The sequence below is a fragment of the Balaenoptera physalus genome (genome assembly GCF_965194825.1).
Source record: "Balaenoptera physalus genome assembly, chromosome: 1".
Classification (NCBI taxonomy): domain Eukaryota; kingdom Metazoa; phylum Chordata; class Mammalia; order Artiodactyla; family Balaenopteridae; genus Balaenoptera; species Balaenoptera physalus.
The window spans coordinates 181,474,585-181,502,131 of record NC_138882.1 but is presented as its reverse complement, the minus strand read 5'-3'; the positions used below and the strand labels follow the sequence as shown (position 1 = coordinate 181,502,131).

Sequence of the window (27,547 nt, the reverse complement as noted above, 5' to 3'; positions counted from 1 at the left end):
GTCTAAGTTACGTGCACTGGCTCCTGAGGGCTTCGCACAGCCACCAGGCTGGTTTCAGGAGCTGCTACACACGGGGCAGCCAACTGCCTCGGCCTGGACGGCCGCAGGCGGAAAGCTCCCCGACCTGGCCTGGGCCCAGCCTCCCGCCGCAGCCCCACATCTCTCCCGCGAGCCCCTCAGCCACCCCTCCAGCCGAAATCCTGACAGTCTCTCCACCAGGATTGCCTGTCCTTCTCCCGGTGCTACCTAGTGACCCCCAGTTATCCTTCAAGGTCCTCTTCTACGCATGCCCAAGGCTTCCTTAGCGAAGGCAATGCCCCTCATCTACGGGCTACGCCCCTGCCGCTCTATATGAGACTGGGTCCCAGGCCGCACGGATTCGGGATGGGGTGTCTTTCCTCAGGGCAGGGATGAGATGTCTGGACGGCCCTGGGCCTAGCGTAAGGCTGGCTGGGCTTCCTAAATGCCGGTGGGACCGTGGTTGAATTGTGGAAAAGGAGGGCCACTCAGGTGGAGCTCTGATCTTTTGAAGCCCATGTCTTGTCTCAGCGGGAAGCGCCCCCCAGTGTTCTTCAGCACCTCTCCTAGAGCTGGACTAGGGATCAGCTGGGTGGGTGGGTGGGGGCGACAGTGAGAGGGTGATGACCTGGGGCGGCACCGCATCACTGTGACCAATGGCCTCCCAAGGCGGATGCAGACTTGAGCTCCTGCACCTTCCCTGGGGTGTGGACCACCACCTTGCGAGGACCTGTGGGGCCGGCCCTTGCCCCTCACACTCCACACAGGCGCCTCCTGAAGCTGGGCCCACAGCCTCCCCTGTGCGAGGAAGGCATGTGTGGACAGAGTGTAGATCTCTTCCCGAACGGCCTGCGGTCCTGCTTTCTCAGGCTGTGTTAAAGCATTATTGCATTGGGTGCATTCTTACAAATCACCTCAAATCTTTCTGGGAAAAAGACCAGGGAAAAATACATTAAAACAACTCGCTTATCACATGGTCTTTTTGCAAAGACAATGTAACTTCACGGGCCGGACAGATGGTCCATCTGTTTTAGTATTACCGTTTTAGCGTTATTAGTATTATTAAAGCAATGATCCTAACAACAGCAAAGATTTTTTTTTTTCTTTAAGTGCCTGCTATGCATGAGACACTCTTCTAAGCACGGAACACACGTCCTCATTTTATCATCATGGCAACCCTGTACGAAGCAGTGGTGCTACTGTTATCCCAATTTATGCCGAGTTCTCATAATTTACAGATGAGGACACTGAGGCACAGGGAGGTTCAGTATAATAACCTGGCTAAGGTCACACAGGTCTCAGGTGGCAGAGCCAGAATTCAAGGAAACCCACGCAATCCCACCCCAGGACTCCTCAGGGCCACCCGGGGAGGCCAAGGACCTTGTGAGGCAGCAGCCGAGGCTCAGAGCCACGCAACCACTGAGTCACATGCCACAGTCCTGGTTCCTTCCACCATACGTTCTCTCCAAACTCTCAAGACCACAGACTTGTAAACAACCCAGACAGCGCAACAGTCCACCAGAACCCAGTGATGCCGCCGGTCCCCTTCAAGTGGAACCGCTCACGCCGTGCGAGCACGTGTGTCTGAGCGGGCGTGGGGGCCAGCACGGATGTGCCACGTTATGTGAGGGATACCCAGAACAAGTCGGTGGCTTTTCTTTCTGCCTTAGCACAAAAATCATCCTGGCTGGCTGGCCGGCCACAACGTTTCACACTGGATTCTTTCCACTGGATGGATGTCTCATCAAGGTTTTGTTTTAACTTCACCAAGTCAGCCAGAGAAAATGACCACGCACGGCCAAAGAAAAATCTGCAACTCTTCCTATTGGGGAAACAGTCAGATCCGCTCAGGAGTAATGGATGTCTCCCCTTCGCTGTCTGTGTCTTCCTGGATCCAGAGCTCCTCTGTTTCTCCACTTTGGCTCATTAGGAAGTAAAACCCAAATCCTCCAGATAAAATCTACCTAACGTATGAAGGATTAAATACAGTGTCCCCATCCTCAAAGTCTCATAGGAGAGAGCGGGGCACAAGTGAAGCCCCAGCATGCTCTGTGCTCTGGACCGGGGAAGTACTGGATGCTATGGAAACTAGGGGGGTTGCCCAGAGCTCCTCTGGAGGGGAAGAGGAGCAGGGGAGGCCGGGGTACATGTCTTGAGGAGCTAACATCTGAGCTCAGTTATAAAAACTGAAGCACGTATGTGGCAGAAGAGGTCACAGAGAAGCCGGCGGGACTGAGAGGCAGGAGTGCCCATCTGGTCAAAGGAGTGCAGCGTGGAACGCCGAACACTGACGGCTACACAACTCTGTGAAGATGCTGAAAAGCCCCTGCACGCTTTAAAAGGGTGAATTTTATAGTACGTGAATTGTATCTACATAATCACAATTTTATCTCCATTGCATATAATAAAAAAAAAAAAGGTGAATTGAGAGAATATTCTAGGCAGAGAGCATAGGCATATTCCAGGGAACTGTAAGTTCAATGCAAATACAAAAAAATTAATTGGGGTTTCCAGCAGATAAGAATATGTTACATGACCTAAGTTTTAGGTTAGTAAAAAGTGACCCCGGGCATCAGGAACCAGGGGCAGGGTTATCTTTCTCTTCACTCTTGTATCTACCTGGTTATTGACCCTTACAACCCAGAGCTTTCTAAATGAGAATAAATTAATGCAGCACATGGTAGGGATGCATCACCAGCCTGGAAGCCAGAGGTGGGTCTTCAGTGAAGTGGGGCTAGATCACCAGATGAGCCGCAGCTGCCCTGGTCCTCAGTTTCCTCAGCTCTAAAATGGACCAGGGACTTCCCCGGCGGTCCAGTGGTTAAGACTTAGCCTTCCAATGCATGGGGTGTGGGTTCGATCCTTGGTCGGGGAGCTAAGATCCCACATGCCTCGGGGTCAAAAAACCAAAACACAAAACAGAAGCAATTATTGTAAAGAATTCAAAAAAGACTTTAAAAATGGTCCACAGCAGAATGTAAATTGATACAACCACTATGGAAAACAGTATGGCGGTTCCTTAAAAAACTAAAAATAGAACTACCATACGACCCAGCAATCCCACTACTGGGCATATACCTTGAGAAAACCATAATTCAAAAAGAGACACGTACCACAATGTTCACTGCAGCACTATTTACAATAGCCAGGACACGGAACCAACCTAAATGCCCATCAACAGATGAATGGATAAAGATGTGGCACATATATGCAATGGAATATTACTCAGCCATAAAAAGAAACGAAATTGAGTTATTTGCAGTGAGGTGGATGTACCTAGAGTCTGTCATACAGAGTGAAGTAAGTCAGAAAGAGAAAAACAAATACCGTATGCTAACACATATATATGGAGTCCAAAAAAAAACACAACAAAATGGTACTGATGAACCTAGTTGCCGGGCAGGAATAAAGAAGGAGACACAGAAAATGGACTTGAGGAAACGGGGTGGGAGGGGGAAGCTGGGGTGAAGTGAGAGTAGCATCGACATATATACACTACTGAATGCAAAGTAGTTGGCTGGTGGGAAGCAGCAGCATAGCACAGGGAGATCAGCTCGGTGCTCTGCGACGACCTAGAGGGGTGGGATAGGGAGGAGGGGAGGGAGGCTCAAGAGGGAGGGGATATGGGGACATGTGTATGCATATGGCTGGTTCACTTTGTTGTGCAACAGAAACTGACACAGTACTGTGAAGCAAGTATACTCCAATAAAGATCTATTTAAAAAAAAAATGGTCCACAACAAAAAAATCTTTTAAAAAAATAAAATAAGATGGACCCAAACTGAACAAGATGGATGTCATGGTTCTCCAAGGCAGAGGAGAGGCACTTGGTGGGGCTCAAGGTGGTAAAAGAGTAAGAGGGGAAGTCTGGGCCCAACACGATCCATTCAAGTTTGCTATAAGATTTAATTTGGGGCTTCCCTGGTGGCGCAGTGGTTAAGAATCCACCTGCCAATGCAGGGGACACGGGTTCGAGCCCTGGTCCGGGAAGATCCCACATGCCGTGGAGCAACTAAGCCCGTGCGCCACAACTACTCAGCCTGCGCTCTAGAGCCCGCAAGCCACAACTACTGAGCTCACATGCCACAACTACTGAAGTCCGCGCACCTAAAGCCCGTGCTCTGCAACAAGAGAAGCCACTGCAGTGAGAAGCTCACGCACTGCAACAAAGAGTAGCCCCCGCTCGCCGCAACTAGAGAAAGCCCGCACGCAGCAACGAAGACCCAACGCAGCCAAAAAAAAAAACTTTATTAAAAAAAAGATTTAGTTTGAAAAGAGGGCTTCACTAATTTTTAAAATGTCTGAAAACCACTAGACTAGATGACCAGTAAGGTTCATTTCAGTGTTAAGATCCTACAAAGTTTCATAGCGCAAAACTTAGTTTATTTACTTATCATCTCTACGACCATCCAGGATATGGCTGTATGAACTCATCAAAAGTTTGTGACATTCTAAAAAAAAAACGCTTGTGACGTTCTTCCTAAAACAAAATGTCTACTGAGCAAGGTACTTGGTGAGACCCCAAACTGACTAAGCCCTGGGCCTGTCTCCAAGATGCACAGGCGTGAATGACCCACGACAGGGGAAGAAGAAAAAAGCTTGTGACTGCATGCGCTTCTCCCCTGAACTCCAGTTCAAATTTAAAATTCTTAGGAAAGTTCTCTATTTGTAAAACCCAAATTACCAACCCCCCTTCTCTCTTCCAGGAGTGCTCTCCTGCCCCCACCCTATTCCCTAAAGGGAAGCCCAGCTTTTCCTGCTCCCCATGGCACAGACCTTTCTTTATCAACTTGAGTGTCCCCTTCACTGATCTGAGGCTCCTGCTGGGTGGCCTCAACCCAGAGCCGGCAGGACCCGCAGCTGCTCCTCACGGACCCTGTTCTCGGCCGACTGCAAAGGTTGGGGAAAGCAGGCCGAGTGTGCCACGCTCTGCTCAAGGGTTTAAATCTGTCTCCCAAACTAGACATGCTCTAAGGGTGTGACCTGGGCACTCCTCCTCCAGGGCCAGTGCCTGCCAGCCTGCACAGGGCTTCCTGACGGCCCTCAGAAAGGAAACGCTTTCTGCCTCTTCTGGTCCTGGGAAGTGGAATCTTTCTCCAACTCACTTGTATCATATTTCTCATCAACCAGAGGGCAGGATCTAACTTAGAGAGAGACCTCTTCATGGAAGCTCTCCGAGCATTTCACAAAACTCTGCTCTCTGAGCCCCCCAGCAACAGGATGCCATACAGTTCCTGAAATGCAGGCGCTAGGCAGACCTCCTACTGGAGAATTCTATCAGGGCAAGGCCAAGGAAGGGGTCTTTGTGCATTTCTGATGAATTGTGCCTCTGGCTCCAGCTGACAAGGACCAGGTATCTTCTCCACCTGGGGAGAGCTTAGCCTCGTGCTAACACGTCCCGATCCTCACCTAGGTCAGATTCCTTCTGAAGTACTTCCCTGGCCTTGCAGCACGGCTCCCATTAAACAGAAGCACGGGAGGACGAAGCTCTTTTGTCCTCATCCACCTAGAAGTTACAACAGCATGGCCACCAGCAGCACCCGCTGCCACCTCCCAGTGCCGTGGTGAGATACAGACAACGAGGTTAACAACAACAAATAACCAAAGAGCATCTGTGCACGCAATTCCAAAGAGACTTAAATTTCCTGTACAGAGGCAGAATAAAAGCCAAAAAGGAAAAAACTTCCCTCAAACAAGAGTGGGGGCTTTCAAGGAGACTTGCTGAGTGGCAAACATTTCGGAAAGATGGAATTTTAAACACAAACACCAAAGGGCAGAGATTTGAGGCAGAAGAGCTATGCACGCAGCTGGGAGGCCCTTTAATTAGGGAAAGATTTGCAAAGCCTGTGGAGCATCGGCAAATCTCCCCGTGGTCTCCGGAATGGGAAGAATGTGGAAAGCAATGGGGTAATCAACAAGTTCCAATTTGCTTGACACTCTCACCCAGAAGGAAGCACGTGGTCTTGTCCCCTGCCACCTTTCAGTGGTCCCAGTGATCCCTTAAAGCAACAGAAGAGGACCACCGGGCCGTGGGAGAAGACAGGCTGGATTTTCTCCTTCCTAAGGGTGTTTCCCACAGACAGCACGCAAGAAAGCTCTTCTGTCAAGGACTTTTAAGGCAAAAACATGATTCAAGGGAAAACTAACCCCTGGGCACCCCCCACCCCCCGCCCAGACCTAGGGACTGTATTTCTGCATGTATTATAGAGCACTCTCACAAGTATTTCCAGTGGACTTAAATATCCTGCACTTGGGCAAATGATCTGTAATAAAATGGAAAAATGATATCCCCTGCTCATCCAAATGGAACACTCGGACTCCCAAGGGGCAGGAGCAGAAACAATGGTTTTCCCCAAATAGCCGACACCCGCGCTGATACTCTTCTTTTGGGACATGGTGACATTCAATGCAGCGCTGGGGCACAGGTAATTAAACTCTCCTTTGGAGGATACCCTGTGTGAGGATTCCCAGCAGTCACAAGAAGAGTTACCAAATCTTAAATTATAAGGGTAACAAGGATCAGGAACAAAGGCACAGACTTTGCACCCCTCTCCACCACCAAAATCTAAGAGTTCAGGAAAAACGGAAAGTCAGGAGTTTACTTTGGGTTCCCTCAGGGGCAGCAGCTGTTACTGACCAGAGCTGCAAAGGAGGCGCCCGGACTTGACAGAACGCCTGACTGATCGGATTCAGAAAGTCCCAGGTCTCTGTGAGATCAGACAAGATAAGGCCGGTGGCACTGGCAGCTCCATAAAGCACTTGGCCAGCAAGCTCACTGCTTCCCAGGAGAGGACTGAGGTGGGCTTTTCCAGAGGCAGACGGGCACGTGGAGTAACCTAAGAAAAAGGCCCATTTCCCAGCCCTAATCTTGAAATTACAGGTAGTCAATTGATCTCCGTCCCCTCCCTCATCCACCTAGAAAGTCTGAGCAGCAACCAACTGCTGATCCTCAGCACAACTGGAGTGTGCGCCCGTCACCTGCTTTTTGGCAAGGGATCCACAAGGCCTGAGCCAGCGCCCACGGCTCATCAGGCATCGGTTCACGGGCTGTGATCGGGACGGAAACACACTGTCCCTGCTCAGTCTTGGCCTGGCTGGTTCCCTTCCTAGCGCCCTGTGAGGCTGTCTCAGGCTCCACCTACTCCGAGGAGCCTTCCCTGGTGCCCCTCGGTGATGCTTCCACAGAACTCTGTGCTCCTCTCATGGGAATCCTTGTAGTGGATCCACCTGGGTATCTGCTCCCCCTCCCGCCCAGGACTGTGCATGCTCTGAAGACAAATCTCATTGCACTTATCACTCTGACCCCAGGGCTTTGGCTCAGGCCCTAGCACTCAGCAGGGGCTCCAACAAGCCTTCCCTGAGTGTCCATCACGTGCCACACACTGGGGATACAAAGGTGAACAGAGCAGACATGAGATCCCTGCCCTCAGAGAGCTGAGTGGGCAGCGGCAGATTCCTATAATTAAGCCATTCCCGCCGAGAGTAAAGGTGAGCGCGTGGCTGGGTGATAAGGTGGGAGGGGGTGGGGAGTGGGGCCCAAGCGGCGGGCTGCCAGACAAGCAGGGTGGATGTGAGATGTGTTCCCAGTAAAGGGGACGGCACAGACAAAGACCCAACGAGACAGGCCACGGGGCCTCTGGGAGACCCTAGAGCAGGTCAGTATGGCTGGAGCAGAGGGGCCGTGGGGAAGGCAGGAGGGGTGGACGGGGCCCGATCAAGAGTTCTCAAACCCAGACCGCTGTCTGGGCTCGGCCCTGATGACACTGCGGAGCCGTGAAGGGCCGCGGAGGGTCATGACAGGCACCACGTGGGCAATGGCTACTCTGGCTGCAGAAAGCGAGCTGGGGCAGGTGGGGGCTATAGGCACGGAGGTCCAGAGGCTGGCAGGGGCAGCCAGTGATCTAGGGTGGGGTAGCAGCAAGAGAGTGTTCACTGGACTGCTCTAACATGAAGATAAACACACCTTCCGCCGACAGGCTGGATGGGGGTGGGCAGCGCTCTTTCCAAGGGACCACTTTGGGCACATGGAACCATGTCTCCCCTAGTCTCCAACTGTCTGAGCCGCACCCAACGCCGCTGGGGCCTGCCTCTCTCCTGGACCCCCAGCCGTCACACGCCTGCTTACTAACGCCTTCACTGTCGAGACCCAAGAGGTGAAGCACTAGAGGTACTGGCGTTAAGACTGAGGAGGCCTGAGCCCGCCTCACTGCCCCCTTCCCGGCGGGGAGCCGGCTGCACCTCCTAGAGCCTGATCAGGAAGCACTCACCCAGCGGCCGGGCCCAGGGGGAAAGCAGACCACTCTGACAAGGGGCACACTCCTTAAAAGGACAGCTGAGCTCTAACGGGCAAGGCCAAGAATTCAAGCTGCTCTGTCACTGAACTTCTCCACTCACTACCTGCTGTCATCAAGGCCACAAGGAGAGCTGGCCAGCATCTTCTTTTTCGTTGTCACAGCAGTTAGCACTGACACTGAGCGCTCACTTGCAACCGGACACCGCCCCAAGCCCCTGAGCCACGCTACTCAGTCCTCACAGCTGCCCTCTTTGAGAATGAGGTAAAGTCATCATTCGCTTCCTTGTATAAACGAGGAAACTGAGGCACAGAGAACTGAAGTCGCCTACTCAAGGTCACCTGGATAATTCGGGGCACACCCAGAGGCCGCTAACTCAGACTCCCGTGGTCTTAAAGACTCAAGACGATTTACCGCCTTTCCGAGTACTGCCACCTGCCAGGGCCACCAGCCCTGGGCATGCGGAGCTGAGGTCTCCTGCGTTACGTCTCAGCTGCACAGCATCTTTGTCTCCCTGCATCTCTCCGCCTCAGATGACGCAGCACAGGAAGCATAATATGCCCCCTCCCCTCGCAGAGTTCGGGGATGGGCGGGTTTATTGGATGGTTAACTAATATTTATTTAGCATCGACGACATGGCCAGGCACTGCGCAGGGTCTGGAGATACGGACGTGCATGGTTACATCCCACAGGTGCTTCCAATCCAGAGGGCCCTTGGGTGCTAATAATACAAAATTACAGCACACCATCAACAGGAAGTGCTCGAAGCCAACCCCTGCTGCATGACACAACTTGGAGATGTGGCTTCCCTAACACACAGTGCTGAGAAACAGGAAGCTCAGTGAAACAGGGAGGAAAATGCTGGGGAGGCAGTAGTAGGTGAGCAACTTACATCGCCTGGTGCACATCCCTACTCCCAACTGCTTTCGACACACAGTCAGAAAGAGAGGAAAACCCACTCGTGTGAAGGATAATCATTTCCAGCCTGGGGCAAATCTCCTGAAGGGTTCTGTTCTGAACCCAGAGTGTTATTTTAGCTTCCAGTCAACAGTAATTAAGTGTGCCTGTACATTCCAGAAAGAGGGGACAGGGAGATTAACGATAATTAAATCTCTTCTGTATTTGGCTTCGAATCCCTCCTCTGAGTAGCCTGCTGTCAAATACTTGTTCCAAAGCCTCCATCTGACATAACTCCTACCACCACCATCTCTAACATCAATTCTGCTCTTAGCTTGAAGGTTTCGATTACATAGAAGGTAACAGGCCCGCTAGGACCCGAAAGTCTGGAGTGTCACAAGTGCCATTCATACCTCTTCTGCTCACCAAACATCCAGAGTTTGGTCGGTAATCGTGTGCAAAGGGGGGCCACAGGCTGGACGGCCCCTTCGTGAGGCCTCTCACAGGCAGGTTCTGTGCATGTTGTGATTGACAGGGTCTCTAATCAACCTTAATTGTGAGTGCGACGGGCCCAGGAAGGCAGCAACAGATGTGGCAAAGGGGCAACCGTGAACCGTCCGACTAATGAATAAAAAGTGTCCGGCCTGATGAGGGCCACTGACCCAAAAATGGAGGAGGGCGGAATCATCCTTCACCCCTGCACCCTTTCAGAAGCTCTTACTCCTTTATGCGAGCAATGGGAAGCCTCCCCCGCCTCCAATCCCCCAACAACAAAAAAAAAAAACAGGGATGGTGGTGCCGCTGGGTGGTGGCAGCCGCTGCCTGGAGGTGGGGACCATGTGAGCATTACCGTGGATGCTTCCGTCTCCGTCAGGATCTCGGCTTAAACCACGGACGCCTGAACAGGACGCCCTTTCAAGGTGGGAAGGGGAAAGCTACACTCTATTGAAGACTGAACAGCGTCTTGCTGGTGCTAATTACTGTGACAATATCTGCATTCAGAGCCAGCCATCCGCTGGTGACCTGCAGTGACAAGGAGAAAGCTGTTCCTGGGGGAGCTGTGGGCAGAGCCAGCAGGCAGGAGAAGGGCAGGATTCTGACTGGATGGGCCTGGGGACCCTGACGCTGCTACTTACTAATCAGCTGTGAGGCTCTGACCAACTCATTAAGCTTCTCAGTTTCTTCATCTGTAAAATGGGGCTATAGAAGACTAACCTTGTGGTAAATGTATAAAGCGTCTAGAACAGTCTCTGGCATCTGATGGTTATCAATTTAAGCCAGGAGACCAGCACGGTTTTTATTCATTTGCACACTGACCACACTGCACTTGTGCAAATCTGATGCGACCTCAGAACTCCGTGCAGCCCCTCTAAGCCAGGTACTATGCTAGCTAAAGCTTTATATACACGATCTCTAGCTTTCGAGGTCAGGGTCGTCAGGCCCACCACCTCCTAGACGGGGAAGTCAAGGCTCCGAGGACACACAGCTAAGATGTGATGAAGATGAGAGCAGAGTTTGGCTGGCGCTTCAGACTGCAAGGCGTTCAACTGAATCACATCCCACTGCTCCTTAGCAGACATGTCGGCCACCCGGTCTCAGACTAAGAGTTGCCCTAAAAACACCTAACCAAGAATTTTACGGAAGCTTGATCTCCAAGTATACGAAAATAGGCTGTTTTAACCTGGCAAATGGTGGGGTAAGGGGGAGAGGAGGGGACGGGGAGAAGGGAACCATTAAATAACCAATCTGTTTCGAAGGAGAGTGCAAAATAAACGGGCACTCTGCTTCCAGCCCACCCCCCAAACTTCCACTCCTTGGCTGGTGGCACATGCATCGAGGATATGAACAGGCAAGAGCAGGTGAGATGCTAAAATAGCTTCCCCACCACGAGAAGCAGATTCAGGAGAGGCTCAAGAGGGGACAAAAACCATGGAATAGAGGACCACTGCCGGTTGACTGTGAAAGAGCCTCAGGTGTGGACTTGGGGGTTCTCCAGCTGGAGAAAAGGGGTGCCTGGGGGTTACACTGGCAGCAGGGAGGAGGAGGATAAAAATTAGAGACGGGGGTTCAAGCCAGGGACAAGAAATGAGCAGTCTTGACAAGGTGCAAGTGTAAAGTGAATGCAAGTGAAGGCATGAGAAAGCACGACACTGGATAATAGAGAAAGGGATCCTGGGGACTCAGAGCTCACAGCTGGCCTGTACGGGATGATATACAGGTGGGTACCTGGGTGGCACCCCTGGATGGCTGGAGTGAAGGTCATGAGGTCAAATGACCTGGGAGGTGACAATGTCAGTTGGCTTGTCCTTGGACATTGAGATCAACCTTAAAACCCCTCTCCACCTCGTAAGACCATCCAGCTACCTGGAGCAGTGAGAAGAGTGGCCGCCCAAGCAATGAGCAAGGGGAGTGGAGGAGACCCACACCACCCAGGGAGCCCACGCCCCGCCAGGGCAGACCAAGAAGTGTGCTCTCAGATTGCCCCCACCTCTGTGGAATGACGGGCCTTGTTACTAGTCACGAAACCCGTCAGCCACAGTCTGACTCTGGCCCGCTCCACTGGCTCTGGGGTGGCTTTGCGGTGCCGGGCAATGGCGTTTCCCAGCTTTCCGTGTAGGGATCCCAACTTGAGAACTCAGGAAAGGTGGCGGGTGAGGGAGCGGCGGGTGTTCAAGCCCATCTAAAATGCCTCGGTGGAGGGTCCTGTCACTGCCTCCCTTCCAGGTGAAACCAATCAAGTCCTTACACTCGTGCACTGGGTCATAACACCCCACCCACACGCAAGTCAAAGCCGGGGCTGTGCCCACTTGTGAAAACAGCCAGGAAGGCTGCTCAGAACGTCAGGGCACAGCCCCCAGGCAGGCAGAACCCGGGGGTTAGCAAACAGGTTCTAGTAAGCCAGTGAAGGTAGTAAAAGCATAAGTGAGCATTTTTTTAAGCACCTGTCTTTCCTGCACACGTTAGCACTTCATACGCACTCCCAAGCCCTCACAACTGCCCCGGGAACGCAGGTTTCTTATGCCAACCTTGTGTGCTGGAGGCAACTCTGGGAGGCGAGGTGACCTGCCTCTCAAAGCTGGAAGGCAGCCGAGGAGGGATTCAAGTCGGGTCCGCCTCGCTCTGTCTGACCGGAGGGGCGGGGGAGGGGTGTGTGCCAGGGGCCCCACCTGCTCGCCTTTCTCCCCAGAGTTACCCTTCGGGGCAGGTTATGTTCTCACAGACCCAAGGGAAATAGATGCCTCTTCTGCCAGCAAAAGGGGATCCTGAAAGTAGTGACATCGACACAAGGGTATCCATGGTGATGTTTTTTAGTGCTGGGCAACAGAACTCAGATTCTGAGCCTGAGACCATCCGGCCCTCACTTCACAGAGGAGGAGCCAGAGACCCAGAGAGACCTGCTGGTCACAGAGCAAGCTGGTGGCACCCAAGGCCACAACCCAGGCCTCCTGGCTTCCAATAAGACTTGCTTAATGTACGCAGCGTGTTCTCTCTCCTATTGAAGGAATTAGTTCTCTATTTGAAAAAAGCAACAAGAAAAGCTATGTTTCTTTCCATGACACTTTACCAAACAGTTATGAAAATTTAAACATCACACTTAGGACCACTGCCCAAAAGGATCTAGAATCCAGGTCATCTGATATGTAGGTTATGAACCTTTCCAGGAAACCAGTGTTTTCCAAAGTGGATTTCATGAAAGTGAGCTAGAGAAATGCTGAGTTAAATGAAAACAGGTTCTTTTCTCCCTTTTCCTTTGCTAACTGCAGGACTTCTCAGAACCTTTAACATGACAAGCTGGAGGAGAAGCTCCTAGAAGGTAATTAGAATGCGCCACGTTTCCTCAATTGTTCGCTGTCTTTGTTCCTCAAGAGGCTCAACACCAAGGTGAGCTGACCAATTTCATGAAAGTCGGGAAAAGTGTAAGTTGCATCCAGGAGGAAATAAAATCCATCCACTGAGCAGAAACAGGGGCCAGCAGTGAAGGAGACTCTCCCAGCCAGCCTATCTTGTCTTGTTTGCGGATTAGGCCTTTGCACGGCCTCCCCCTGTGCATCTTGCTCTGTCCCACACAGTATTCCTACTTTTCTCATTAGTGGAGGCAACGGCGCACAGCGGCTGAGGGCCCTGGGCTGCTTGGGTTCACAGCTTGGCTCCTCCACCACTACCTGGTGACCTTGGACAAGTGGCCGAAGCCCCTGCTGTTGCTTCCGCCTAGTAGGGACGGATGACAGCAACAACCTCAGAAGGTGTTTTCTGAAGATATAAGGAGATACATTCTTGGCCAGAGGCTACAAGTATTTTTCAGCGTTTGTTCTTTGCCTTTTAACTTTTTTTTGATTAAACTTTTAAGTTAAATTTGCATATTTCAAAGCCATCACGTCAGCATTAGCTTCTATGCCTTATAAAGGCCTCCCCCCACCTCAACATCAAACGTTATTGACGTTTTCCCTCTGATTCTTTCATGTTCGTTTAATATTAGTCCCTTAATCCTTCAGGAGTATGAGTACATGCCGTGCAATAGATATTCAGCTTGTTTTCCTTCAAAACTATTAGCTGTTCCAGCAATTTTATTGAAGAATCAATTCTTTCCTCGCAGTGCACCGTGACCATCACTTGTAATACACCCTAAGTTCTTACACCCCGGGGCCTGTTTCTGAGCTCTCGGACCGCATCCGCTCTGCCCTTACTTCCGACCTGTGCAGGCTATTCACGCCTGGCCGACTTGCCTTGTGGGAAGCCTATTCCTAGGTGGCATGTTGTTCTGCTGTTACAAGTGGCATCTTGCCCTCCCATCCCCTGGCACCTTATATATTCTAACCGGTTTATGCTGGTGTGTACGCTGACTTTGGTACATTCGATTTAAAAGCAGTCACTTTCCTGACCCATCCCTTTAGATCCTGCAGTGCAAGAACTTGCTTTTCCTAAAATTTTTAGATTGGCTTAATTAACTGAAAGAAGAGATAGGGACATACTACTTGGGTTTGGGCAACATGCTTTTGTAAGGAGCAGGCCACCCCCCAACACACACAGTGCACACCGTGTGTATGTGTGTATATGTGTGTGTGTGTGTGTGTGTGTGTGTGTGTGTGTGTGTGTGTGTGTGTGTGTGTGTGTGTGTGTGTGTGTGTGTTTTGGGGGGTGGGGGTAGTCACCTCGGCACAGCTGCTCCTTTGCTCATCAAACTCTGAAAGGTCTTCATAGCAGGAGAGATAGAAGAGAGATTCTACACGTCTTTTTTCCTGAGGTACCTAACAAGTTCCACGGTGCCTACCCTGCCCCCATCACAAATGTCTTTTATAGTTTCACCTTAGAAGACAGTCTGGCCCTAGCAGGACCTATGAGAAATGACATACTGTAATGTTTTCATTTTTAAAGACAGCAATTCAACGGACAAGACTCTCCTCTCGGTCACGGATCAGGTATGGGACTCATGGGGTGCCGGAACATTCTCAGTTTCATCTATAAAAGGGGACCCCCCCGCCCGCCACTCGCTTCACAGAGCGGCCGTGGAGATTAAACAAGGTAATGGATAAGATGTATTAATAACGAAGCCCATATATATCAGTGCTTCTGACATTTGATGGATCTCCAGGAAAGCAATTCATTTTCTTATGTCATCCAGTGAAAAAGATTTTATGAAGAATGAAAAGAGGGGAGAAGCAAACTCTAAATCTGAGACCCAACAAAAAATAATTTTTATTTTGAGCTCTATAATATCCTATGAAAAATAACAAAAGCATACTACTGGGTGGCTGACATTAAAGGGGATGGGAGACAACTAACTTTCAAATTTCCTAGCTCTGGAGAATTTCAAGCCCGCAGCCGTAGTGGGTAATCTGCCTCGACTGTTCTAGAGTGCTCAGGACAGTCTCCGGGAGCAAAGCCGCCTCTGCTCCCCGAGGAACACACGCACACAAGAAAGCAAATGACCCTGTACTCTTCTCCTTTATTCACTCGGTTTCAAGTTTTAACAGGTCTGGACTGCATGGTCAGGAGGCAATCCACGTCCTCCTTAACTGGATCAAATGAGGGTCTATTATTCTGCATATAACAGAACTCATCAGAATTTCAAATAACTTCCGGCCATATCTATGGGGGGGGTCGGGTGAGGGCCCCCCAGGAAGCCCCATTTCCTCTTTCTAAGCAAATCATGACATTTAGTCCTAGTTTAGAAGGGCTGCCTAGCGCCACCTTGACATAAATCACCATCAGGTGGCAGAGTCCTCGCCTCAGCAACAGGCTGGGGTCGTGAAAGGCCACCGCCCTCCGCAGAGACACCCTGGGTGGGGAACAGAGGGCCGGTCCAGCACCCTGAGTCCGGGGTCCGCTTTCTCCCTCGGCCTTGCTTCAGTCACTACAGCTGCAGTCCATTCAAGGAGCAAAACGTTTGCATGAAATGGCTCACCACAACGTTCCAAGGAATGGAGTTCATTAAAATACTGCTGGGGGCCCTTGGCTGGAATGCTTTTTGGCCCTGTAAAACCGGAACTGCAGCACAGTCGCCTATAGGAAAGCTCAGAACGAGCTCAGAAACATCAGTGCGACAGACTGTTTTCAGGGGTCCCTGCATAATTACCGACTATTCCATCCATTGCCCTACGCCTGCTCCAGAGACAACATCTGGCCTGGGGGAGAAAACTTCCCTGTAGACCCCACCACAAATGCAAGAGTGGAAGCCAAGCGCTCCCACCTCCAACAGAAACCCACAGGGAACTTGCCCAGGTGCCAGCGAAGGCCCCCTGCTCGCCTGGGCCTGGCGTGCCTACAGAGCCCTGGCCCCAGGGTCGGGAGCCCCTCTCCCCTCGGCTCCCAGGGGCCGGCAGCAGGGAAACGAAACACTGTGGGCAGGCCCGGTCACAAAGCCCGGCTGAGCATCTCCAACGAGGTCCCAGGGCACCAGGGCGTGGGGATGGAGTGCCTGCCCTACTTCCTGGAGCGCCAACTGGACTCGAGGCTTCGGTGAAGAAAGCATTCTTTTTATGTTAAAATGTCTTGCATGTGGGTATGTTATGAACTGGAATGCAATTCTTTTTTAAAAAGACAAAACATAAAATTCTCTGCTAGAGGCAGCCACTTTTGGCTTTGCCCTCAAAACTCCAAAGATAAGTGTTTGCTCTTGTCAGGAATACTTTGTCAGGAATGCTTTGGGAAAAGAATTTGAGAAACAGTAAGAGGCCAGGGGGAAGGTGGCCAGCAAGGAGACAGAAGGGAGGGCGAAACTCACCGGAGAGCCGAGACTACTTCTACGCAGAAGTGAAGACAAATCATCGTGCCTGCTGTGATCTGTGAGGGAGATACAGCGTGCAAAGCTGGCGTGGCCAAGCCTTCCGCCTTCCAGAAAATCTTGCCTGAATTCCCCACTAAACGTCAGCTCTGCGGAGCCAGGCCTTTCATCTCGTACCCGCGGCACCCAGAATGGTGTCTGGCACGGGGAGACGTTAAATGCTTGTAGGAAGAATAACTCAGTTCTGCAACCCTTGACAGCTGTCCTCAGAGCTGACTGGCTGGTCCAGACCCAAGGGCTGAGAGGACCCAGCCAAGGGGTCCTTGGCCTAGCTGCTTTATCACGGATCAAGCTCTAGGCTCCCTGCATTTTTTTTCCCTGTGGAAGAGAAGACGAGGAAGAAAGGCTGCACTTCTTCCCCGGTCAAGCACTGTGTCGGAGTCATAGGAGGTGCTCAGTAAACGTTGACTGAATCCACTCACTTTTCACCTATTTAGTCTAAGACCTCTTCAGAAAGAACACATTTTAAATGCTGTCTTTGAAACAAAGGAGGAAAACATGCTGGTACGAGACTATTTTAAACGGTGACGGTAACTGGGAAGCCAGGCAAGAAGAAAACACGGGCCTGGTCCCTCTTGACCACAGATGAACCAGATCACGTCTGGCCTTAAGGTCCCCAGGCCCAGCACATCTTCATCCTCTGGGGACAGAACTGAGTTTGAGTTGTGAGTTTTACTTCACACAGCTATCACTGGGAAAATCAGTTCCACATTTCCTAGGTTCAGCTGTTAGGGACTGGAAACTAACAATGCTTAGCAGAGATGAGATAGATAATCAATGATATTAATGACTGTTAAATAATAACATCAGCCTCAATTTCAGTCACAAAGGTGTGTGAGCCTGGCTCCACGGGCTGCTTCCCGCACGGGGAGCAGGTCTTGGCAGCACCAGCTGGAGGTCTCCACTCACTGGTTCAGGATCCCCCATGTCTAGGTGCACCCCGTGCACGCCAGCCTTCTAGTCTGTCAAGTGGTAATCTCCCTGCGGACCTTGCACTACCTACAGGTGGACAGTTTCTGCGAGCTGTTCAAAGTACTGGCACTGCCGAGGCTGGCCCTTTCTATTTCTGGGGGGCAATTCTGGTTGCTAAGAAGAACTATGCTGAAATGAAAACCGATCAAGCTCTCAACTCCCTGGTCAGAGCATCAGGATGGCTCTTCCACCTCTAGCCCACAGGCCTGGCGGGACGGCCTGGGTGCTTTCCCTCCCGTTGGGGGACGCCCAAGAGCTGGATCTTCGGGGGGCTATAAGCAAAGTAGAGAGAAGGAATTAAAAAATGAAGTGACCAACGTTTGCAAGCAAAGACTTTTCCACTTGGTTAAACAGATTTAGGTCTATTTTTGGTTTGCTCTTAAAAAGGCAAAGGACGGCGGCCTGCTGGGTGCCAATTTGCAGAAACAAACTCCTTCCTCAGCGCAGGGCTCAAAATACACCCCAGCGGAGAAGTTTTGGCTCTTGCTGCCAGTGTGCAGAGTAAAGCCATAGAAGGTCAAAGTTTAGGAAGCCGAGGGAGCATCTTAACGTCATATGATTCTTGGCCCACATGGACCTGTGGGTATTTCTGAAACAGCTTAACAACGGATTTCGGCTGGCTTCACTCTAGCACAATGGGATTAATATGTAATAAAATGATGTTCTGGCCATCTGCAAAGGAAGGTCATTTCCCACCAATCAGAGCACGCATCATAATCCCAAGCAGCGAAAGCTCTGACAGTGGAAAGAAGAAAGAGAAAAGAAAACCGATCTGGCACGATAAATCGGGCTGCCTCGGCCCAGCTGCCAAGCATACGCCGCATTTCTCTTTAATACTCCCCTGTAATTGGACCACTGGTGGACCGGAAAAGTTCCCCACATTTTCTCTGGCGCCGACGTCTAAGCGAGGCCGTTCCCTTCATGGGGTTTGCTGGCAAATCCGGACATTCTTGTCAGTCTCAGAATGGGAGACTTTGCGTGAAAACCACCTCCACCTCCCCGTCATTACTTGCGGCAGGTGAGCACGGGAGGAGAGACGGCAGTGCTGTGCACCGGGCCAGCGCAGTTAGCGGCTCTGAAAACGTCTGACCGATCCCAGATTACACGGAACAAAGGCCCGGATGCACTGCTTCTAGGAGACCCGTGACAGGGCGAGTTTCCTAAAATTACAGCTTTGGGAAGGAACTAAAACTACAAGTGGACTTCAGAGCCACAGCAGTACACTCAGCACGAACTGACTCTTACAGGAATGGAAGAATTTTGCAAATCCAGTTTAAAAGAAACAACAACAAAAAACAGAACAAAAGGAAAATCAGTCATTCCCAGAGAAAATGGAAGAAAAATAGCAGTGATGAAAGAAAAACATTCAAAGGAGTAATTTCCAGGACTACAAAACCAACCCAGATGCTCCTTATGCATTACAGTGCACAGCAGGGGCCTCAAGTGGCTTTTAGAAGCATGTCAATATAGTTTTAACGAGGCCACGCCTTAACAGACCCTAATTCAGTGAAAAGTCAGGCTCCATTTCCATTTCGACACTCATCATACTTCAAATTTAAAAATTAATGAGAATGCCAACTCCCCAGCCCATCCTGGACGATGGGAATCCATCATGGCCTCTTGCTCAGCCTCTGGAGGTAGATGGGGCCCAAGGCGGGTCCCGTACAACCTGGCGAGGGGAAGTCAGTACCTCCCAGGTCCTCCAGGAAGCAGCGGACCAGAGCGAACTGCGCAGTCTGAGTGGCCCGGCTCAAAGGAGGGAACGTCTTTCAAGTCTCTGGTTTTCTTTTAATCATGTGAACTTTAAATTATTTTCCATAATACATCTATGTTTTAAATATTTCAGATTAGAAATGAATTAAATTATTTAACATTTTCCCCCCAAACAGGAAAGACAGACAGATGAGGGAGACACACCATATTTAATCTGTTGCTCTGAGTGTAAGTGATTCGACCTAAAGGTACCCAGCAGTTATCCCGGCAGGAGGATTCCCCGTGCTGCTTGGTTGGCCAGAGTACCACCCTGCTTCTTCCTCAGAGTCTACAGCATCCAATAAAGGTGCAGTGGTCTTACGTGCATCAGAGGGGTACTGTGAAAACTAGGTGAAATGATAAATAACACAAACAGCAGCATCCAGCTCAGTCCAGAGAACACAGCAGGTGTTCAACAAACGGGAGCTGTCGACCCCACAACCTACATCTGCCTCCATCCCCTCTCCAGTCACATTCTACAGATGACAACGTTACAAGTGGGAAAACAGCACACTCTGACAGTAATCTCTGGGATGTCACATACTACACATCGCACATCAGGGACAGATAAGAGTGCGGGACGTCAACCTGGCTCTACGTGTCCTCCTGCAAACTAAACCCTCAGGACGATTCTCTCACCCAGTATTATCTGGCCAAGGTGAAGGACGGCTCTTTCATTCACCATCAATGCTGTAATTTCCCTGCTGAGCCCAAGTAAAATTGGTATAGACAGCAATTGGTATACCAGCTGACCAGGTTTCCACAGAAGTAGCTACACACACATCCCTGCAACAGCGACGAGCGAGTCACAGAGAAGCGACACAGCTACAGGAAAACACTTCAGTTGCCATAAGAACAAAATAGCCTGTGAAACGCCAAGAAGACTCTACCGAGAAAAATTTGCTCATCTCTTACTTCTATTCTTGGTCTATTTCTAAAATACAGTAATAACTAAATTGGCAAACTAAATTTAAACGCAGCCGGGCACACTGTCGTGCTCAGTGGGAAAGCAGCATCAGCCTCTGCAGCTGACCAGGTTAGGGGCCTGATCCTACCCACGGCTTCTGCCCACCCACTTCCGCACTTGCTCAACCAAAACTCTCCAACCAAGAAAAACAAGCCACACCGCACTTCCCAGGCTGCGTCTTGCGGTGCTACCTGACAGGATCGCTGAGAGTTAAATAAGGCCACGCAAGGAAAACGCTTAGCACAACACGCCGTGTCCAAAGTGCAGGATGTGGGCTGACGGCAACAATTCCACATCAAATCCAAGCCCTCCTGCCGACTTCCAAGGATACCTCCTACCCATCCAACTTTATATTCCATCATTTCCCAACAGAGACTGTTTCTCTGACTCACATTTCACACGACCATCCAATGTTTGAGCCAATGTTTAAAAATTAGGATCTTTCACGTAAAACTCCAAATGTATGTACGGCACCTCCAGAAAAATCTGAGAACAAGCCACAGAGAATCAGACCCCACAGGGCAAGAAGCGACAGGAGCAAAGGGCCTGCCGGCCAGACCTCTTCTTTACATCAAGGCCACTTGAGCCATCTACGTCGCCCTCCCAGGGCTCTGGGTGTGGCATCTCCCCCCCACCCGCCCCCGCCCCGATTCCGAGAATTTGGTGGGTTCGCTCGCATCACAATTCAGCATTCTGTTCTTTAACAGTCATCTAAAACGGCTGGGCAGATAGCTTCAGTGCTTCCATCACGAGCACCTGTAGCTGGCTTTCTCATCAGGGCTATTTACCTTGAGAAACCTCCTCCGCCTCATTTCCTGAATTATTACATGGAAAAGCAAGCAAGTTCACAACTCCATCCACAGGCTCGACTCTGTTCACAGAGCTGCCTCTCACTGGGTGTCTGTGTCTCTATAAATACACAAATAGTTGCACAGTGGACCTTGCAGACTGCTGCGGAGAGTCTTATCTGTGAATGACATGAGTCTCCTGTAGTAACGTCTTCCCCTAGTGAAACTGTTTTGAATGAATACAACGAAACTAAATGTATCACTACAGCATATGAACAAGTTTTCAAGCTACTATTTTAAAAGATATCTAGTTGATGAGCAATGGTTGGCAATTGATAATTACATCCAAGAAGATGGGGGACACGGTGAAAAGAACAGAGGACGACCTGGGAGGGCTCAGGTTCCGACCCGGAGCCAGAACTCACCGGCCAAATGATCTACTAACTCGGCTGGCTCTTGGGGCCTGATTTTATTTTACTTCTTTTCATCATTTACCATAGCTTTATAGGTGTTTTTGAATACTCTGAACATTTTCAAATAACATTATGGTACCAGTTAATCTCTGGCATCATTTTGAGACCAATCATTCCATATATATGCATGAATAAACAAATAAATATTTTAAAAAATAGATGTGATGAGCTCTTAAAAAGCCCATTTTTGTGTTTTATGCCACTTCAAGATAGAAGTGAAGCCACCAAAGCATTTGAGAGGCTAGACTTTTATACTGCTTTGGCTAGAGAAACTTCCACAATGGCAAAGAGACTAGGTAAAGCCTGGAACCAGGCCCTGCTGAACACCTGCTGGATATGTGTGGTCTCTTCTTCCCTAGGCCTAAAGGTAAGCTTCTAAAAGTGAAAAGAAGGCAGCTGGGGGAAAGGGACAGGTAGTATCAACTTCAGAGCTCCTATCTTGGGCTTGATTTACATAGGTGGCACTGAAAGAATGACAATCAGAGGAAACCCATCTCCTCTCTGGAGGAATCTCATAACCCAGTGGTGGTGTCTAGTTGGAGACAGAGGAGGTTTCTTGTGTGATCTGAATTGTGTGTGGAAAAGGGTACACAAAAGCAATCTAGTACGAGCCCCAGCCCCAAATAAAACCATACGAACAAGGCACATACCAGGTCTATCAGGTCGCTGAGGTTTTTCTCGATTTGCTGTGGAGGCAGGCGCCTCATCAAGTCCAAGGCACAGTCCAGCTGCTGATCACTCTGTCAAACGAGAAACAGGAGTGTCTGAGTCATTTTGCCAGTAGAAACACCAAAAACCCCCTTTTCAAAAGCATTTCGCCAGCTGCAACTTGCCCAGGTACCCTGAGACCGAAGAGGTCTACAGTGGGCCCTCTGGCACGGCTCCTGGGGGGAGACTAGCCAGTCCCTCCCGGATGGCAGTGTCTGTCTCAAGTGGAGGCATCCAAAAAACAGTCAAGCATGTGGAAGTGGGCTGGAGAGTTTGGAAAGCTGCCTTGCTCAGTCCACGTCTCAAAGCCTCACCAACTTCCTTCAGCAGCTCTCCAGACCAGCAGATCTATTAACTCCCAAGTGGTTCTGCAGTGAGCAGGCTCGAGGAGCAGGTTAATGATGAAGACCACTGCATGCAACGCTAAGAAGTGCAAGTAAGGCAGGTGGAGCCCCCAACACAACCAACCAGAGGCACTATCTGATTTGTATCCTGAATCTGCTCTGCTCAGACCAATCTCAGGATTTTTGAAAGCCCTAAATCAACACGCTTAAGAATCTTTATAAAGTATACAAGGTAATCCTGGAAATGCCACATTTGGCGGTAATGAAATATAACCTTCGAATCCAACCATCTGCACTTCAAGGTACATCAACCACAAACAGGCTGTGGGACGCAAGGACCCACTTTGTATACACCAGAGACGTAACACATAACACATAAGTTAACTGGAAGCAGTTTCACTCCCAGGTAATCGATGTGGCATATACAGCAGGCTGTTTTTGAAAAAGAAAACAAAAACAAAAGACCTGTCCCCTGCTCAAGATGGTTATCAGTGTCAATTTATCCTGGGACGCACAACAAACTGGCTATACCCTGCAGAGAAACACACACACACTCCAGAAACCTTACAGCACTTGTTTTGCTTAGTGAAACATTCTAGCAACTAGGTATTCCCTACTTGTGCCGTGCCTTCTATGCCAGCCAAGGCCACGGGGACATGGGTCTGGCCAGCTGACATGGGAAGACATTTTAACACCACTTCTAGTGTCAAGAACACAGATAAACTGATTTGACACTAGAGAGACTTATATTCAGTGCTCTGTTCTGCCATTCATTAACTTATAACCTTGGGCAAATTTCTTAACCTCCAGGAACCTCTATTTATCCTGTGAAACCGAATAAAGGAAACCACATTTAAAATGGAGTCAGGAGGCCAGAAGGGGGAGCTCTCGAGCACCAGCACTAGGCATCAATTACACACCCCAACCGGAAGAGAGGGACCTTGTATTGCCAGCAGGAGGAAAGATTTCTCCTTATCCAGCAGCGAGCCCAGGCAATGGGAAGCCATCACCACCCTGAACTCTCGCCTTCCTCTGATGGACATTCCTTCTAAGCAACCACCCCCACCCCAACTTCGTTTTTCTCTATAAAGTAATGTTCCTCTCCTTTGTTTTCTGGACTTGCCTATAGTCTTTGCTATTCCGTCCCTGAATTGCAATTCTCTGCAATTCCTGAATAAATCCATTTTACTGGTAAAATAACTGGTTGTTTTATTTTTAAGGTCAATAATCCATAAAATGGGGATAGTATCTACTTCATAGGGTTGTTGGAATGATTTGATTAATACCTGTGAATTGTTTAATATGCAGTAGTATGCATTTGACTGGGAGTGTTTTCTGTGTATGTGTGCAAACATGTGTTTTAATTTTTAAAATATAAGTATTTTATAACATTTGCCCCACTCGACCCAACCCAGAAATCTTTCCTGTTGCTCTCATCTGGAGCTAGGTATTCAAACTCCATAAACAGCTATGTGCTCCCTTGGACGTGCAAGAAGAGAAATCCCTAAATGATTCAAGTCAAACTACTTAAAAGGTGTAAACTAATGGGCCAAAGACCTTAACAGACATCTCACCAAAGAAGATATACAGATGGCAAATAAGCACATGAAAAGACACTCAACATCACGTCATGAGAGAAATACAAATTAAAATGAGGTGCCATTACACATCTATTAGAACGAATGAAATCCAGAATTCTGTTAACGCCAAAAGCTGAAAAGCAGGTGGTGCAACAGTAACTCTGGTGGGATGCAAAATGGCACAGCCACTTCCAAAGATGGTTTGGCAGTTTCTTACAAAACTAAGCATACTCCTACCACACAATCCAGCAATCACGCTCCGTGGTGTTTACCCAGAGTAGTTGAAAACTAATGTCCAGGAACTTCCCTGGTGGCCAGTGGCTAAGACTCCATGCTCCCAATGCAGGGTGCCCGGGTTCAATCCCTGGTCAGGGAACTAGATCCCACATGCCGTAACTAAGAGTTCGCATGTCGCAATTAAGACCCGGTGCAGAGGAAGGAAGGATGGATGGAAGGGAGGAAGGGAGGGAGGGAGGGATGGAAGGGAGGAAGGGAGGGAGGGAGGGAGGGAGGGAGGAAGGAGGAAAACTAATGTCCACACAAAAACCTGCCCACAACAGTTTATGGCAGCTTTATTCATAACTGCCAAAACTTGGAAACAGTCAAGATGCCTTCAGTAAGTGAATGGATAAAGAAACTGTGGTGCATCCAGACAAGGGAATGTTATCAAACCATGAAAAGATGTGGAGGAAGCTTAAATGTCTACCACTAAGTGAAAGAAACCAATCTGAAAAGGCTACATACTCTATATGAGTCCAGCTATATGACATTCTGGAAAAGACAAAACTATAGAGACAGTAACAAAATCAGTGGTTGCCAGGGGACGGAAGGGAGAGAGGGATGAGAGTAGGCACAGCACAGAGGATTTTTAGGGCAGTGAAACTACACTATATAATACTATATATAATGGTGGGTATGTGTCATTTTAAATTTGTCCAAACCCATAGAATGTACAACACCAAGAGCGAACCCTAATGAAAACTATGGATTTTGAGTGATTATGACATCAGTGTAGATTCATCATTTGTAACTCTCGTAGGGGATGCTGATAGTGGGAGAGATTATCCATGTGCGGGGGGCACAAAGTATATGGGAAATCTCTGTACCTTCTGCTCAATTTTGCTTTGAACCTAAAACTGCTTTAAAAAAAATCAAGTCATTTTTCTTTTTTTCAAAGGTGTGAATTAGTGTTTCTCAACTGGGATCGATTTTGCCCTCCCCACCAACCCGTAGGAACATGTGGAATGTACGGGGACGTTTTCGGTTGTCATCACTGTCTGGAAAGGCAGCTACTGGCATCTAACGGGTAGGGGCCAGGGATGCTTCAAAACATCTGCGATGTACAGGACAGACCCCAACAACCTGGCCCCAAATGTCAGCAGAGCCAAGCTGGAGAAACCTTGGTTTAAAAGGATTGTTTTGGGGACTACAGACTCCCAGACTCTGGTCAAAGATAAGGCCCCAAAAAACGGCACAGAACATTTTACATACAGTTCTAACTCACAGACTACCTGTAACCCTAAAAACGGCTGGTCTTTGGAAACTGTCTCAACTGGATATTAACAATACTCCTGAGAACTAGAAAAAAATTTTAGATACAAGCCTAGCTACACTGAATCTTTAATCCAGAACACAGTGGGATGTTCAGAAGGGATTAACTAGAAACTGAGTATAGTATGTTATCTAGGAAAAGGAAAGTCGTAACTTGACCAGAGAAGGTCAACATGAGAAGACACTATTTTAACCCTTCCAAGGAGCCTGTTCACATGCCCCCAACCCCAATACGCTGACCACGGCCACACCCCCCAAGGGTGCCGGTAGCATGAAGGCTTCCTTCTGGACAGTCCTCTGACTGGATTGAGTTGAAAGCACTAAAATACTACTGCAAAATGGTCTAACTTGTATTTTGCATTAATCCCAACAATCTTAATAGGAAATATTCACTATAAATTTCTAAGGCTAAGGATGTCTAACTAGCATTAAATAAGAAAATGACTAAAAGCTTCCCATAAGCCAAGCAACATGGGAAAGCTTAATGACAGCTTGTGAAAAGTTAAAATTAGAGTTAACTGGAGCCCTTGGCTTGGGGTGGGGGGGGTCATCCCAAATCCTGAGGGTCCCAAACGGGAAATAGCACAAGAGAATGAAGAAAACATGGATGGTCCACAGCTACGTACAACAACATGAGTGGCCCCAGAAACAGAATGATGGTGGGGGAGGGGAAGCAAGTCCAAGGGGACTACCTAGGATGCTCAAAACCCAGCAATACTGAACTGTTATTTAGATACACACACACACGCACAGTGTGCGTGTGTGTGTATGTCTGTATTTTAAACCAATATAGCAAGGCTTTCTTTCTTATTAGCCAAGACGAGAGAATGTTACATACAAAATTCAGAAGAGTGAGAAGAATAGTTATAAGGGAAGAAGCCACTAGGGGAAGACGAAAGTTGATATTCATCTAAGTCTTGCACAGAATAATGGATTCAAGGATGTTCATAATATCATGATGCTTAAACTTACATATATGTTAATATGTTCCTTTATAGTTATCAAGGATCTAAATATTTTTGAGTTGATATTTGTGTATTGTGTAAGACTGGGGTCCAGTTTCATTCTTTTGCATGTGGCTGTCCAATTTTCCCAACACCATTTATTGAAGAGACTATCCTTTCCCCATTGTATATTCTTGGCTCCTCTGTCATAAATTAATTGATCATATATGCATGGGTTTATTTCTGAGCTCTCTGTTTCACTGTCACGGTTTCACTTCACTTAATATTTTTTAAAGGTAATAGAAAAAAATACAAACAAGAGCAAACAAGGACAGAAATTGGGAATTAGGAGCTCAGAGTCCAAAGTTTGCCCTGCCACTGGATGTCTGTGCGAGCTAGTCTGCTCACTTAACCTCATGGTCTGGGATTTGGGGGAGAGGGCCTCTAAGACTCCTTCTAGCGGGCTGTGCACTGTATCCCAGTCTCTGCGCAGATGCACCCACCACACCCACCCTGCCCTTCAACGGCCCCCTGCAGGCCAACAACTAGGTTTCAATTCAACAACCAAGCCTTGAGTGCCGGCCATTGGCCCCGCCCTGAAGCAGGCCCAGTGAATGAAACCTAGTCCTGACCCTCAAGGAACCATCCACAAAAGAGCATATCATGTGAGGCATATGATCATATAAGGCAAGTGTGATGTCTAGCGCAATGGGACATAGAAGCTACAGAGATGAGGCATAGCTCACAATACACTGATGTACACTTTTTCATGTATCAATTATATTCCTAGGATTTCCCGGCTTTCCATTATTTTGTATACTGTCACCTCATGACCAAGGGCTCTCCATGTGATGGCTCCTTTGAAACCCTAACTGATCCTAGACACTTCCCTCATAAAATGAGCTTTCCCAGTTCCACCTTCCATGGGTGGCGTTTTCCAAGTTGAAAGGTAAATAGTAAAAGAATGATGTACTTCCCTG

At 49.1% G+C, this 27,547-nt stretch overlaps 2 protein-coding genes and 1 long non-coding RNA gene across 4 annotated transcripts in view; all 3 read right to left on the bottom strand.

Moving 5' to 3' along the window:
• LOC309654985 (small ribosomal subunit protein eS24-like) overlaps positions 1–20,586 on the bottom strand; it is a 30,388-nt gene extending 9,802 nt beyond the window's left edge. The window contains exon 1 of the mRNA XM_082449858.1: positions 20,572–20,586. Within this exon, the coding sequence (XP_082305984.1) occupies positions 20,572–20,573 (2 nt within the window). The 5' untranslated portion in view covers positions 20,574–20,586. The remainder of the gene's footprint in view (positions 1–20,571) is intronic.
• LOC309655098 overlaps positions 1–27,547 on the bottom strand; it is a 219,636-nt gene that overhangs the window by 54,652 nt on the left and 137,437 nt on the right. The gene's annotated exons all lie outside the window — the stretch shown is intronic.
• CAPZB (capping actin protein of muscle Z-line subunit beta) overlaps positions 1–27,547 on the bottom strand; it is a 136,811-nt gene that overhangs the window by 52,227 nt on the left and 57,037 nt on the right. For both annotated transcript variants that reach the window (XM_082449463.1, XM_082449462.1), the window contains exon 2: positions 22,091–22,180. In XM_082449463.1, the coding sequence (XP_082305589.1) occupies positions 22,091–22,180 (90 nt within the window). The remainder of the gene's footprint in view (positions 1–22,090; positions 22,181–27,547) is intronic.